This window comes from Xiphophorus maculatus, chromosome 19 (genome assembly GCF_002775205.1).
Source record: "Xiphophorus maculatus strain JP 163 A chromosome 19, X_maculatus-5.0-male, whole genome shotgun sequence".
In the NCBI taxonomy this organism is placed as follows: domain Eukaryota; kingdom Metazoa; phylum Chordata; class Actinopteri; order Cyprinodontiformes; family Poeciliidae; genus Xiphophorus; species Xiphophorus maculatus.
This window is the reverse complement of record NC_036461.1, coordinates 9,073,027-9,088,963: the sequence shown is the minus strand read 5'-3', so window position 1 is coordinate 9,088,963 and position 15,937 is coordinate 9,073,027. Positions and strand designations below refer to the sequence as shown.

General features: G+C 37.3%; 1 protein-coding gene across 8 annotated transcripts in view; it reads right to left on the bottom strand.

Annotated features, from left to right (window-relative positions):
* esrrb (estrogen related receptor beta) overlaps positions 1–13,145 on the bottom strand; it is a 56,558-nt gene extending 43,413 nt beyond the window's left edge. Inside the window, exons 1-3 of one of the 8 annotated variants that reach the window (XM_023353248.1) lie at positions 12,792–12,824; positions 10,697–10,834; positions 5,197–5,265 (exon numbers count right to left, since the gene is read on the bottom strand). In XM_023353248.1, the coding sequence (XP_023209016.1) occupies positions 5,197–5,265; positions 10,697–10,704 (77 nt within the window). In that variant the 5' untranslated portion in view covers positions 10,705–10,834; positions 12,792–12,824. Of the gene's footprint in view, positions 1–5,196; positions 5,266–8,331; positions 8,843–10,696; positions 10,844–12,791 lie in introns of those variants that run through there. The other 7 variants (XM_023353252.1, XM_023353249.1, XM_014476207.2 and 4 more) reach the window with 7 other exon arrangements.
* Between the last annotated feature and the right edge of the window lie 2,792 nt (positions 13,146–15,937).

Here is a 15,937-nt window from a genome sequence, read left to right as displayed (position 1 = left end):
TTGTTGTGTTTTTCAATTAAAACAACTTTCATGTTGCTAAAGTTGTATAAATCTTCCCTCTTTCTGGGATTCCGGCAGGAGCCATTTTGGATTTGGTAGCAGGCTAATTGTGCAACAAAATCAAAGGTTGCACATTTCTGCAATGCCACTCTTTTGTTTTACAAGCCATGTCTACAAAAAAAAACTTTAAAAAGGAAACAGTCAAACTTTCTTTTAGCAAGGCATGAATGTAGTACAGCAACAACTGTGGGAGGGGCAGCACTGTGGTACTGCATGCTCCATCATTCCAACATGTTCGCTGACATCTATTTAAAAGACCTTAAACTACAGGAATGAAAGTTTTACAGTATTTGTAAGGTTCTAATATACATAAAACACTCATAAACACTCATAAAATAGTAGTGTTTTTTTTTTTAAACAGCAGCATTTCAAAATGTGAATTATGGAAGCTTGAACTTAAAATGAATATGAACATCAAATAAAAATCTAAGAAAGAAGCTAATTCTATCAAAAAGTTCTTGGAAACCCTTGCTTGTGCTGAATAGTTTTAACAGTGTGTGCATGTGTGTGTGTGTGTGTGTGTCACAAACAGAGAAATATTATTACAGGGGGTTAAGGCTATTTAGCACAGTCGAATGTAAATCACAGGTTTAGACACAGTCACTGTGCATATAGGAGGACGAAGGCATAGAGCCATGCATGAAATTACTTCATTAATCTTCCTCTGATAGGCCGTCCTTGTTTAGGGGGGGAAACTCTACCTGCTTAAGACAAAGACCCAATCTCTCCACACCCCCAAATAAATTACTCTCTGTGGAAGAAGATATAAACATAAAAAGACAAACTAGTTCACGCACACGCACACGCACACACACACACACACACACAAATAAATTGTTCAATATTAGTGGGCCAAAAAGCTGCAGGTTTATCAGGTGAAGATTTAAACACAATCAGATGTGTCAATGTTTGCAAAAGCTCACAGACACTGCGTAATCGCAGCTCACGGGAACCGTTAAAATAATAATATAACATGCTAATCCAGTTGGAAATGCAACTTCATTGCTGCCATTAAGGACGCATTCTGTAGCGCACATTTCAAACAACGCCGTGGAGCACTGTTGTTACTAAAGAAACTCCATTGTTATGACTGTCACACGCTACAGCGGTCGACACAGTCACAGCAATAGCCTCCAGCTTTTTTACAGGCTCATCTCTACCAGCTGCCACACATTCTCTATAAATAGTGCTGGTAATAAAAAAAAAAAAGCGGGTGGGCCTAACTGATTTATACGCTTGTGTCCACCACAACACCATTCAGGAATAATTAAACTTTGGGGGGATTTCCTGAATTAATGCGTTGCCTTTAGGAGGGGGAGGTGAAATCCAAACGCATGTCGTAGGTTCAACAGTCAGTCACTCGGTGTCATCATTTCACTCTACTTAGTGCTGTAGGCAAGGTATCAAAACCTATCGCGCTTTACCTGCCTGCTGCCCATTTCTTGCTGTCTTTGAAGTCTGAGGGGAAAAATACAATTTTGAAAGGCTCCAATTTATTTAATGACTAAAACGAATAAAAGAAAATCCACAGCACACTTCGGAAAGATGTCGTATTTTTGAATGCAACACAAAATTAAGGAATTTAAATTATAGGAAGTAATGCTCCAAACCATATGAACTGAAATTTGGCATTGTTTTCAATAACCTCAAAAAGGTGAATCTAAATAGAGTTTTACATTTGGTGCACTTAATAAACAAGATTTTTTTTTTAAAAAGTCAGATTTTTCAGGATTTTACCTGCGTATCACCTATCAGAATTTGAGTATTTTGATATATGACTGATTAATTGCTGCATACTAATAAGGCTGCATTTTAGTGAAGAGAGGACACACACACCCCGTCACACCCACACACTTCGAACGATCATAATATACACGATCATGATATATTTGATATTTGATAAAGGCAGGTGATATTACACAAAGCAACAACACACATGTTCAGAAAGGTGCATAAAATGTCAAGAAAGTCACAATAAAGTCATAAGATTTTTTATTACAAATTATTATATATTCAAATTAAATCAATGAAATGGTATTAAAAAATTATAATTCAGCCATAATAATCTAATTTAAACTTCAGCATTGCAGAGCAGCAGCTGGCAGAATTGCAGCTGTGTTTTAAAATAATGATGAGCCTCTATTAGCAACAGCACACCCGCAAAGTGGATGTGAAAACATTAGCCACAACAACTAGCTTGTTACTGGTATCAAGGTAAGTTTCAAAGTTATTTTCTCAGGTCAGTTCAATGGTTTAAAGTCCTTTCAATACAATGCTGGAATTTTCTCTCTTAGTTTTAAAATTACATTAACTTAATGAAAATCATCAGTGGCATTCCTTAAGTTTTAACAACATGACTGTAGTTGTTTACAAGAAAAAGTGAGAAAAAGTGCAGTAGCTTTCTTTCAGCAAGCTGACCGACAGTGTGCAGCAACAGATGGAGGGGCAGTGTTGTTCCACACAGCACTATATGAACCCTGACTCTTGCCTTTTTTCTTTCATTGTTTTAAAAATGGCTTTGAAACAGTAACTTAGATGGAAAATGTTTTTGAAATTTGAAAATATATGAGTGTATGTTCATGTCGGTAATCTGCCTAGTTTTCAATTAGTTTTTAATTTTGATAAAATCCATTTGCACGCTTTGAGTTGTAGCTACCTTAAAACCTTCTAACACAGACATTGAAATAATGGCAACAAACGCCGCAGTAGCTGCAGTTTATTGCAGAGAGGACCTGGTGAAGCTGTCAGTGAGAATCAGAGCTGCTACTGTGATGGACGGTTTCAATATTGATTTCATAAATAAACAAAGCTAACCATCGATCCTAATGTTATTTTGCATTTCAATTACTGCTTTGAAACATAACCTTCAAACAACTGACTGCTCAATACCAATGGCCTCCGCTGATAAACACCCATGTAGTTACTCCACATTACATCACATTTTCTACAGGAACTGCAGAGACAAACACTCTATAAAAGATTTCAGTCTTTACAAGTAATGCAAACTTTACTTATGCAACACCAAAACACTTCATTTGTCACTTTTTTTTCTTTTCAGCTTTGGTTCTGCTGTTTGTGTGTTTGAATACCTGCACATATGCATGTGTGAGTGACTAAAGAGGAGCCCTTGAGCGTTAGAGCAACAGGAAGAAGTGCTGACGCAACGTGTCAGTGATAGCACTTTGCTGCCACAAGGGCATGAGAGCCCACATAGGCTAGCATTATCCTTTCTAGACTAATGGACCTGGTTATTTTTAAACAGATTCTCACACTGCGGTGGAGGTGTCCAAGGTTACCATGGGCGAGAAATCCAGAGGGGGCGAGTTCAGCAGAGGCTGTTTGTTTCCATGCAGGTGGGTGTTGTGAAATAATCAAAGAAGGAAGGCAGGTAATCGCCAAGAGGTGGAAAGGGCAAATTTAAGATCTGAGGAGGCGGCATGTTATGACAACACTAAGATAATTGTAAAATAAAAGGCAGTTAAAAAAAAAAAAAAAACTGGCCGGATTTATGCTGCATTTGTTAAAGCAACCACTCGACATGACAAGGGGAAAACCATCATGTTAGCATGAACTTTGATGCTTCTGAGGCTACAGAAAAGTTGCCAACAACAAACTGCCAAGACACTAACTATTTTTGTTTTATCCCGAGTTTGGAGTAATTTTTACAGCAAGAATAGGTCATACATCTATGTATCTTTCTGTTCAGTGCTGTTCAGAGCATGAAGAAACACAGTACAGTCCCTCCCCCACTTGTTGCTGCACACTGTTGGTCAGATGGTTGAAAGAGGGCTACTAATATTTTCACTGAGTAAAAGATGGACAATTTCAGCAGCTTGGAAATATTTTTGGTGACATCACCAAGGGTAACATTGTTTTGAAAACTACAAGTGAGATACATATCAAGATGCATACTACTTCAGCAGATAGCCCAACTAGTTAGCAAGTAACTAGCTACTTGTTTTTTATGAGGAACAGAACTACAAAAAGTTCAAATGCATCATATTCTGCATTTGAAAGTACTACTAAATTTAGGAATTTAATGACTGTTTATGGCATACATTTTTATTTTCTGTGTAAACACTGCAATATGTAAACACTGTTGTAATTCTACTCAGGGTTTTCCTGTGAACCTCATGTGACTACATAAATAGCTAAAATCACATTTAGGTGTTCTGGAAGGGTTTTCTTTGTTAATCAGTGACAAAAACTGTCTATGTCAAGAGTGGTTTTATGCTTTTATATAGTTATTTGGCAACCAAAACAAAGTGAACTATTTTTTTAGATACCTGTAAAATCTAAAATGTAAGTGTATCTTAAAAAGCAGATGGACTTGCAGTTAAGAACACACCTCAAAAACTGTGTAGTTTATGAATAGCAGTGCAAGGCTGTTTCTTTAAATTGTGAAAGAAACAGTCATTCACAACTGAAAAAGTTAGTTTTTTTGTAAGTTGTCAAAATGTACTTTTCATGCTTTTTAACATTAAGCAACCTACGAGCGCCGTATCAGCTAAGCAGCTCATTGCATGCTGATAGCCTGACTAATTAACCACCTAATTCAGCTGTATGGAGCACAGAAAAAGCCACACTCTTCCTAACCCACCTAATGCTGCACACTGCCAGTCAGCTGCAAACAGCAAAAATAAATTCAGCTGTTTGAAAATACTTATATTGTTGATGTGGGAACTAAATACGCCTCATCTCTTCGCTTATTAAGGTAATGTTATTAAAAAATATAGCATGTTCGCTATGAGTGGCATGTCATTTAAGCAGCTGACTGCTGGCTCTTCCACCAATGGACTGACTAATTAAGCCAACATGAACTTGTTATTCTTGTGTTGCTCTTTAAAGAGCATGTTTACTTAAAAATTGTTCAATGCTTTTCTTCAAAAGTCTAGGTATGAAAACCAAATTTACAATTAAAAGTTATACATTTGATTATTTTAATCAATATGTTAGATCTTTTAGAAGCAGCTGGAATGTTTGTTGCCTTTTTGTTTTATATGAAAACAATTAGACCCCCTTAATTGTGGTTAGAGTTTTCGTGAATCTGTGGTAATTTGACACTATGTTATCATACGTTGAGGATCTCTTCCCTGCCCATGCCTATTTTACAGTAAGAGTAATGATACTAGATACCAGAAATGAGAGGTCTCCAGCGTGGCCATTGGACTCAGGAATCTCTCTAATGATTTGGACAACAAAGCCCTGTTGATACAAGGAAGAAGTATTTAGAATTGGACAACAATCTCAAATTTAAGCACAAAAGAAACATCTGAAATCGTCCTAAAAGCTGTGGGAGATTAAAGCGACAGGTGGACCAGAGCAAGTCCACGGCCTGGCCACAGGGACCAGCAGCTCCTGGCTTGCAGTGGGGTGGCCATGCTCGTCCAGGAGGCTTTTCTGGTAATGTATTCTGAAACCAAATTACCGTAAGCTGATCCCATCTGGATAGTGTCTGAGCGCGGCTGCTTTGGTTACTCACCACTGCCTCTAACCTGCGATAGCATCTCCATGAAGACAGCAAAAATCTGATTAACCCAATAACAATGAAACACTTGGTCAAAGAGCAAGGAGCTTTTAACTTAAGATACACTAATGCAATTCCCTCGCCTTGTTTTCTGAAACCTAATAAGAATCAAGCGGACGGACCGCCAGAGATGGCTGTTTGCAGGCTCTAATGCAGCAAGCTGGGAATGAAGTCAAATAAATTGAAATCTAATTCATCACTGCGTGCTAACTTCTTTCTGCCTCTCTAAAAATACATTAAAAAGCTCTTATTTCAAGACGGGAAATTGGATAGCCTTGTTAGTTTATTGCAGTGGCTGTGCCAGGGATAAAGGAAAGCGTGGGTGTTGAAAGATGTTTAGGAATGAAAGAAGTAAAATCCCGATTCACTGCTGCTCAATTCTTGTTTTTTTGTTTGTTTTCGTTTGAGCAAGCAGCAAATAATTTACACTTGCAGCCATGACGGATTTCTGACCAGTGTGAACAACCGCTGCAATGAGCCAGTTACACTCACATGCTCAAAGAAAAAAATGAGATATTTACTTTTAACTTAACAGAAACAATAGCACTAAAAAGAATCTTAAATTACAGTGGGAAATACACTCAATTGTAACTATAAACCTGTAATATATGAATGTTTTATGGAATTTCTACTACAGGCTTTGTACAATTGCATATTAGTGTGTTAAAAAAAAACTTTACTTCAGTCTGATGCCCAGAAAGTGGCGACGCCCTCGAGACAATCTAAAGTGTTTTATAGAGATTCCACCACAGTAATGTGCAAACTGCAAGGCGCGAAAACCTCCAATAGAGATCATTTACCCCAAGCATCATTCTACATCCAGCCCTCAGCGAGAGTTTGAAAACACCAGCGAAAGTGAGACACTGCTGAAACAAAATTTACGTCCAGAGTTGGAGAGGTTTCCCCAGATCAGCTGATCCACAGTGGACAAGTCGTCAGGTCAGGGGTAATAATTTCCATATAAAACGGGAGGCGTCTTTTCTCATGAAGCGGTGAGAACAATAAGTCTAATATTCCAACTTGGCTTCAAAAACAATCATTCTTAGGGGGCTTATGGATTATCAAACTTTAACTGCAAATTATAAATTTAAAATTTGCATGTTTTATTAAATTAAGCCTTCTTCAATGCTAAAGGAATCATCATAAAAACTATTTCTAATATTTATAATTTTCTACAATTTCCCCTTATTTGTGGCACATTTATAAACCTAAAAGAAATTTGCTCCATTTTACAAGTAAAAACTGTCTTATAAAATCTGATAAGTTTTCTACGCAGATTTTTTTTCTTATTAATTTAACATCATTCATAATTTCATAAGTTAATTTGCCAACGTTTAACTAAAATATTTGTTTTAAATTCAGAATTAAATACTGGTTGTGAGAAAAAAAAAACACAACTGCAAACAACATAAGTTTTACTGCTTTATTTTTCTTTAATAGCAATAAATACTCATTAAATATTAGTTGGAAACTACATTTGTGGGGAAAAATATTTAAATAAAAAAATAAACCTTGGGGAAAATAGCTCATTTAGTTGTCATTTTAGCAGTTTATGTTAAAAGGTAAAAAGTACTCAAACATTAGAAGGCAAAAAGCATTTAAACTTATAAAACGTTAAAGAAATTTTGTGATTTATGTTTATGTTACATTTAAAGAAAACATAAAGGAGATTAAGGGAGAAATCTGATGCATTTGCACAGGTGTAAAAGGTCAAATAAACACACAAAAACCGTTTCACTGATATGCAACAAAATTATACATTTTCATTAAATATCAGTTTTAAAAATTACTATGTAATTAAAAGTTATGATAAAAAGCCTCCCAATAATTAACAAAAAGGAGAAAATTAATACACTAAAAAGAGTAAAATCTCTAAACATTCCTGGTGAATTTCATATGTTGCACAGACAAGTAGTCTAGCTTTAAGTGTAATAAAAACCAAAAGGTTGCAAAAACCTTTTTTTCTTTTGCTTAGTTAAATAATTTTGGTAACTTTCTCTTAAAATAGATTCATATTTTTCACACCTAAAAGCAGTTTATTTAGTCTTAAGTCTTAAGTGTAAGTTACTGGTGGGCTGATGAAGTTAGAAAACCAGTGTGGCCCAGCAGCAGCCAGGAGCTGTGAGGAGGTGCAGCTCGCCTGCACAGCGTGCCGCTAACTGGGACAGATCTATCGGCTTGCTGAGGTTACTCAGGCTTTCCGTTCCTTTTTTCCCAACTCACAAAACGTACATTTTTCCGTGTCGTTCATCCTTTCCAATTCCAAGCATTCACACTAATCTCATCTCCTCACAATATCACTTTCATTCCGCCTGGGCGGACGGCTCGGGCAACAAAGCCATCAGCGAACAAGCTTTTAACCCAACTGGACAGGGGACCCGTACGATTCAGTGGTGCAAAGTAAATCAATCAGGCACGCTCCAAATGAGACTTTTACATACAAAGACAGATGCTTACAAAATATTTTAGACACGTGCACCTGCTTAAGCTGCTGTCAAGTCTAACCTGAATTAAAATCCCTCAAGACAGAAAAAAGTGAATATTTACAGAAGTTGGTATGACGAAAAAGGAAAAGCTGCAATTTTAATTACAAAAAGTTTTTTTTTTGGTTCAAGGGATGTCAAAAATATAAGATGAACAGTGAACTTAAGTAAGAAAAATGGAAAAAGGAAATAAAAGTTCAATGCAACAGCTGGGTTAAACAGAAAAGTGAAAGGTGGAAAAGAGAAACAAGCTGCACCTACTGGTTATGATAGCTGAGAGGGTCTGGAAGACAAAGTTCGGAAATGTCCATCAGTCCAGTTTTAGCATTCCAGGAATGAGAGGAAGAGGAAAGAGAAAACAACTGAGACCCGCTTCTTCCCCAAATGATAGCACAGCACCCTCAGAGACAACGACGCCGCAAAGAGCCCCTCCGGCACCGCGCTCCCCCCCCCAACAGCCTGCACAGGTATGTTGGGCTCTGATGAACCGGGTGTGTGTGCGTGAGCATGTGTGTGGCGTGTGTGTGTTTATGTATATATATATAAGTGTGCGAGAGAGAGAAGGCGTGTGTGTCTGAGTGTATGTAAGAGAATTTGAGAGCGAGAGAGAGAGGGAGAGGGAGAGGCTGAAAGGAGGGGGTAGAGGAGGAGGGACAGATAGACGGAGAGGTAAAAAGGGGAGGTGAGAGACAGAGGAGCGCAGGCAGCAGCAGGATGAACGTTAAGATGGAGAGAGCATGAGAGTGCGAGCGAGAGGAATGACTCTTTCCATGCTCGGGATAGGGCTCTTTAAGACTCAAGGGCTTGATGAATATGGAACAGCTGCTGTTGGCTGGCTCCGAGGGGCAGGACTTAAAGCGACAGAGGGGCCGGCGAAGCTCCGGGGAGGAGGGATCCGAACGATCGCTTGCTCACTCATACAACAACACAGCTCACATGCATGTAGACAAAACACCGAATTGCTTGGACAATGGCGATGCAACAAAAAGAGCTCCGTTTTAATCTGAAACATAGAAAAAGTCTTCAAGGCTGTGAGTCAAATAGATGCAGGTGATTTTAAAACAGAGAGTGGAAATACTTTCTCATCCTTTTCTTATTTCACAAAAATGTATTTTTATGCGTCCAGATACTTGAAGATTTTACAGATTTTTGTAGATTCAATAACTCACAGTAACACTCTTGCACAGATTTCGAGGACCAATTCAAGTTCACATTCCTGGTGCTGATTCTGATTTAAATCAATTGAATTTTTTTTGTACTCTTTCCAAGAATGAAAAGCAAAAAAGGGAGAAAATGTGATGCAGGTTTGTTACAACATTCAAATAGTTAAACAACAAAACTGTCCATAGATCAGCTTTTAAATATTACAAAAGAATCTGACTGCTTGGGAGGAAACTATTAGAAGTACAATAAAAAGAAAGACACAAAGTACTGTTGCTGCAGAGGGGACTGCGTCATAAAGAGAGCGAGATCTGTCAAATATTCAAGTCTAAAACAGGAAGCCATGTTTGCTCAAGTGTCTGTTTCACCTCTAAATAGCAGTATGCTTCAACAAAAATGGAGAAATCAGGCTTTTCCCAAGCAGATAGTAATTTCTGGTCTTGTTTGAAGACAATCTTGCTGATTCAGATTTAGCCTTTGTGCCAACTTAACAAGTTAGTTTTAAAGTTAACAAAAAGTTTTTAGGACTAAGTAAAATATTAAGGCAGACAGATTAAACACTTCAAAAGACTAAATGATAATTTACAGTACTGTAAATCCAGATGAAAAGACATCATGAAGCCAGCTAAGAACATGTAATTAATGTTGTATGTCCAAACTTAGAAGTAAAAAATTACAAAAAAAAGTTTACTTCAACTCTAAATGTTATTGTTTTACAGAAAGAAGTGAACCAAGGTTTTATTAGTCTTTTTGAAGCTAAGTTTCTTTAATGTCTGACCAGTTTAGAATTTTATTTGTCTAATGACTATGACACATTGAAGAAAATATGTTCTGCTGGTTGTTTTATAGAGGGAGTATCCAACAGAAAAACAAGACATTGCAAATTTATTTCCACTTACGCATCAAAGCCTATTTCCAAATTATTTATCAGATTTTTATTCAACATAACAAAAATTGCTTTAGTGTACATGTTGTTGATTGATGCATTTAGTGACCTCTTTCTCTGATTTTTTTTTTTTATGAATAAAATGAAAAATTGAACATCCGCTCACTTGGTGCTTCTCCAAAGAGAATCAAGTCTGACACAACCTGAAGCTTCTAAAAGGTCCAGAGAGAAGATCGGTTTACTTTACCTGCTACAAGCTCAAGAACAAATCCCAGTAAATGTTTTACTGAACTGTGGGCTTTAGCTGTATTTTTGGGTGTTGCATGTGAGAGAACCATTGTAAAGCTTTCCCCACCTGTGAGAGATGATCTCAGGCCATAAGTCATACTCTTATGGAAGCCCGATCGGCCTCCAAAGGAGCGGAAAATCCAGCTCTGTCTACTCTAACCCCAGCTTTAGAAGCGCCTGTGTTTCAGTGTTGATCAAGCTCAGTAAGAATGCAGAGAATGCAGATAGCATTTCACAGTCAGCGAGGGTCTCCGTGTTACTGTATCCCCACATTATAGGAACAGAGCTTACCATGGCATCCTGACACTCGACTGAGTCCGGCCAAAGGAAAACAGCAGACTGCCCTCTTCTCAGAAACTCACGAGGTGCCCTGACAGCGTTGCCCGGCTTCTACGGCAAAGGTATGAGAGAGCGAGGAAGAGCCGCTCTCTAGGAGATTCATGCAAAAAAAAAAAAAAAAAAAACAGTGTGTGGCATCGCTCTGCTACTGTTCAGTTTTCTCTGCTGAACAGGAACAGAATAAACCCCCTGGAGGGGAATCCAGTTCCATTCATCGGCTCACGTTTCCATAATCGATGCAAAAACATCACGCAGTCCCTATTGATCATCACAGGCCTACTGATGTGCAGCAGCACAGCCTCCACGCTGACACAGATCATGCAGCAGCTGCTCTCTTTTTGCCACTAAAGTAAGGAAAATTCTATTGAGATTCATATGGAGTCAATTACATTTTTCTCAGATTACAAAGTGTTTTATAAGTATAGAAAACTGGATTTGTTTATTGGCTTAGCTCTGCAAAAAAATGACTTCAAAATCCAAAAAATCATAAAGAGCAATGCTTTTAAAATAAAGTTTGTTTCTATATAACTTTTACCTTCCTACTGACAGCTAAATTCAGTTACTAAAAATTTGCTGTAGCTTTTAAACGACTTCATGCTTCGTAAGGATTAGATCCCTGCTGTGGTTGTCATTGCTCCCCACATTATTTACATATACTGTATGTAAAATCACCATGTGATAGTTGATTTTACAGCATCGGGCCAGATACAAAAAAGAATAGCTCTGCAGCACCTTAAATTCTGGCATCAAAAAACATGTCAATATCTAAAATTTTGTTGATTTCTTTTCTTTGCTGTTTTTCACGTTTTTAATTATTAAATTGTTTGTCATTAGAAATCATGAAGCATTATAATCAACTCAAAACTCCCACAATACCAGTCAATAGGCGCAACAACAAATAACATATACTTTGATGCACCGTCTTAAGTTTAATAAAAATAAAACTTAAAAAATAAAGGCAAGGAACATGTGCTTTTATGCAAACTGGGGATAATCCTGTGTTTCCGTCATTTGCTCTTGAAATAAAACTACTAATTCCATCCAAGTATCTGCAGAACTTTTTTTTTCTCTTTGCTCATATTTAATGAAGGATCTGCAGAAAGTGTAAGCAAACTGTATCACTACTTGAGGCACCTTAGAAAAATTAAATGTAGAAGTTCTACATGTATTAAGCAAACATACTAAGTAAATACCTCATAGCTTGATTGATATTAACAGAGTAATAATTTATTGCTAATTCAATCATTTCTGCCTCATGAGGTTTTTTTGTAAAAGCATGAGCAATGCAAAGCGAGGAAAAAAGTGCTATGATGGAGGGTGGGTTTGACTAGAGGGGGTTCCTAATAAAATTCTGCTTAGGGCCTCACACAACCTTGGATCGGCTCTGTTTGGATGCCTGACTGTACTCAAAAAAGAAAAACCTTAATGAGTTAAAAATAGAAATCAGTAGAAAGCAGGAATCTGCATCTGCCAGTTATAAGTTGCTATAGGTGCAACTTTAGTTACTAAAATGATAATTCCCCCAAAAAAGATTAACTTCCAGTTAAAGGAACCACTCTGGAATGTTGGCGTAAAATGTATTCAAAGTTATTTGGAATAACAATAAAGTAAAGATGATTGATTAATAAGAATAGATGAAAAGTTCAAACCTGAACACCTTCTCATCTCTAATCACGTTAAGTTTCACTGTTAACGTTTGGAGCTGAGTTTTATTAAACAGAAACACTGAAAGCTCGTAGGCTATTATAAATAAAGTCGCACGATTCTGATTAATATTTTACGCATCTAACAAGTAATTCTTCTTGAAGCAAATAGCTATAGACTAAACTGTAAAAAAAATAAATAAATATACTGAAGCTTTTGCTGTACACTGAAAAAGTCTAACCGAAAATATAAATCAGCTACTGTTCCCAGGGGGAAAGTATTGTTCTACACGTCTCAATTGGACCTAAATTGGTGTAAAATGCACGCGAGAAAACATGAAAAAATAAAACAAAAGGGGAAAAAAATCTTCACATAACGTGTCGAATGTGTTATGAATGTGTACCTTACTCGGACAGGTCATGTCCCATCCCCGCCGCGGCTGCAATGAGCACAGGCTGCGCACTGGCTGTGTGAAAGTGGAGTCTTCAGGTGCAGCTGTTGGTAAGGCTCCGTCTGTGCGTCTGAGCGCGCCGTTTAACCGCCGCTCACCGCAGACGCACGGTGAACTCCTCCTCCGGTGCGCGCCCTGCGGCTGAACCAAACACCTCCAAATCCGCGGAGCTCGGGTCAAATGTGGTTCAAGATCAGGCAAAAGTTCTGACGCAAACGTCTCTATCTTTCTCTGTTTCTTTGATTATTTATTTAATAAATAAAACTTTTCCCTCCACCTGCATCGTTCTCTGGCAATGTTCCTGTGTGTTTGCAGCAGCTGCTGCACTCTAATTTAGTTAGTTTCGCCTCTTTTTTTTCTCTTTTTACCTCTGCCCGGGGTTGAGCATTGTGTGGTGGGTGGGTTTTCACCTGAGAAAACGGGAGGTGAGAACAGACAGATCAGTGCTGCAGGCAGGCAGGCACTCGGTCAGTTTCCACAGTTGATGAATAAATAAGAGACCAATTGCAGTGTCGCGTCTGTGCAGCAGAGATCACAGTTACTGTATCAAGTGACAGACTTGTTAGTTTTTGTAAATATTTTTTTCAAATAAATATTTACAGGCTAGCCTGGTATATAGCAGGGCGTTGCTAGACCTAAAACCAATCTGGTTCCAAGGTTTCTGTTTTTATTAAATATTTAATGTAAATGTGTATATTTCTAAGCCTATCTTTAATATATTTACTATAGAAGTATGTATGTTAGTAAATGTTAATAATGCTGCCTTTTTTGCAGTGTTCTTCCAAACAATATTGTAGGACCTTGCAGTGTCATTGGTAAATTTTCATCAGAAATTGACAATATATCAGTAGTCGATGCTGTTCAGGCTTTAGTAGAAAATGCTTGTTTAGTTAACATAATAGTTTAATCCTAAAATTTGGATAAAAACTAGAAATTTAAATTTTTGTCAGACAGACTAGAATAAAAATATCACTTATTACCCCACAGTGAGAAAAGCATGGATATTCACACAAAGATAAAAATAGGAGAAATGGGCTATACAGTAAGTGTAATAAAACTGCTGTCTAATCAAGGAATTTGCTGCCAATTTCCTCTCACTCGATTATGGGTTTGAGTCTGCAGAACAAAACATGTCCATTGGTCAAAATCAATTGGCAAAACCTCAAACGAAAAAAATAATCGGTGTTGGCCAGGAAATGTCTAATCAGTGCATCTCTACTTTTCATAAAACCGTATTCAAATTTAGTCTTGAAATAAACGTTTCTTCTGACTTTTGGCCTTTAGAGTTGGACATGTATGTGCAACATACGTTTTCTGACATTTTATAGAGGGTTTTTTTTTAATATAACTGATTTCATCATGCAACCTCCTCTGTTACACAAACAATGCATGACACTTTAGTCTTTCCTTATTCCTTTATGTTGTCTTCTCAAGCTCTCTGACTTTCTCTTAATGTAAATCTTTAGGCATTCATGGTTATGCAAAGACCAACAATCTACTTTTTAAAGTGAATTGTAACTTACTGATTGATGATTTTCACTCTCAGTGCAATAATAACAGACAGAGGACATTACTGGTTTAAAGCATACTGACCGTCCTCTGTAGACGCTTACATTTAAGAATTGTGATTAAAGGGAGATTTGAGATTAATTAATCACTTTTTCTTTTGTCCTCATTTCTCAGCGTTGACTGACTCTCTCAGCTGTAAACCACACTGCAAAAACCATGCAGCTCCATCATCTCCACTAGAGGGAGGGCTACCGCACAAGAAAGCAGCTGCATAAGAGATGCCTTTATTTTTTATTTATTCCCCTTCAGCACCTCAGTGCAATTCATAAACTGAATGAATGACACTCAGGACAGTGCCAACATGCAGGCGCACAATGGAAGCCTGTCTGCATTTTCCTCTGAATGCAAAAACCTATCCATTACAAACGTGTAATTATTGCCCTTAATAGATTAATTCATGCTGAAAGATAGAAATGGGTTCCAGGCTATTGATGTAATTATTTCACCCAGGAAATTAAGTGACATTAAAAGAATGATATTGTCACCGCCAAAGTATCATTGATTCCTTTCGAATGCAATTAGCTGTATTTGAAAATGAGGACCTGCACACTGAGCTGTGTGAAGAGCGCTGAGGATCACTTCATTTGTGAGAGATATAAAGACCAAATTATCCCATCAAAGGGAAAAATCTATAACTGTAATGGCACAGAGCTTCAGGAATGATAACAGCAATCCTGTTCAGCTCCCTGCGTGTTAACCAGAAGTGTACAGCACAACACCATCTTATTTATTACTTATCAGGAGGAATTATTACAGATGGAAAACAAACAATCAACTTCTGAGAGTTTGTCTTAAGAGTGGTAAAGTATATTGTAGAAAGTATCATTGCAAACAAAAAGAGGGAGGAAAAATGAGTGAGAATTGCTTCTTGAGACTCTAACTCATACTAAAAAAAAGACTTCAAATTATACAAAGAGCAGCCTAATTGTTTAAAACTGTAAGAAAAGAATATTTGAAACCAAAGTGCAAAATATGCTCTAAATGTTTTTATTTAAAACTGAAAACCAGTTACTCTTAGTACTTTATCCAAAATAATATGAAATATTATTCTGAATAAATTAATAAACTTTAACTTTTACTATCATTTTGATATTAATGCATTGAACCAAATATATATTAAATACTTGCTAAGTTTATTGGTAGTTTTTGAGTGATTATTGTGCAGAATATCTAACCTTTATGTTTTTTTGCTTTTCAGTCTGATATCAGCAGGTTGATTAGTCAGTTATCTGCCTGGGCAGAGCTTGCAGATTGCTGTGTTCCCCATAATGGAAATTAAATTTTTCTTGTCTTGGTTACAAGAAAAACATGCAGCAGTCTTCATTTAGCCAGCTGCCTGGCAGTGCACAGCAATCCTACCTATGCTCTACACAGCCAGAGAAAGCCCTGCTATGGACCGGTGACCTGTCTACTGTGCACCCCGCCTCTTGCACAAGGAAAGCACCTCAGTAACTCTGCATACAGTTACATCAACTGTAACTGAGAGGAAAAGAGAGGAAGTGTTACAGTTTAAATGTTGAATTTAAACT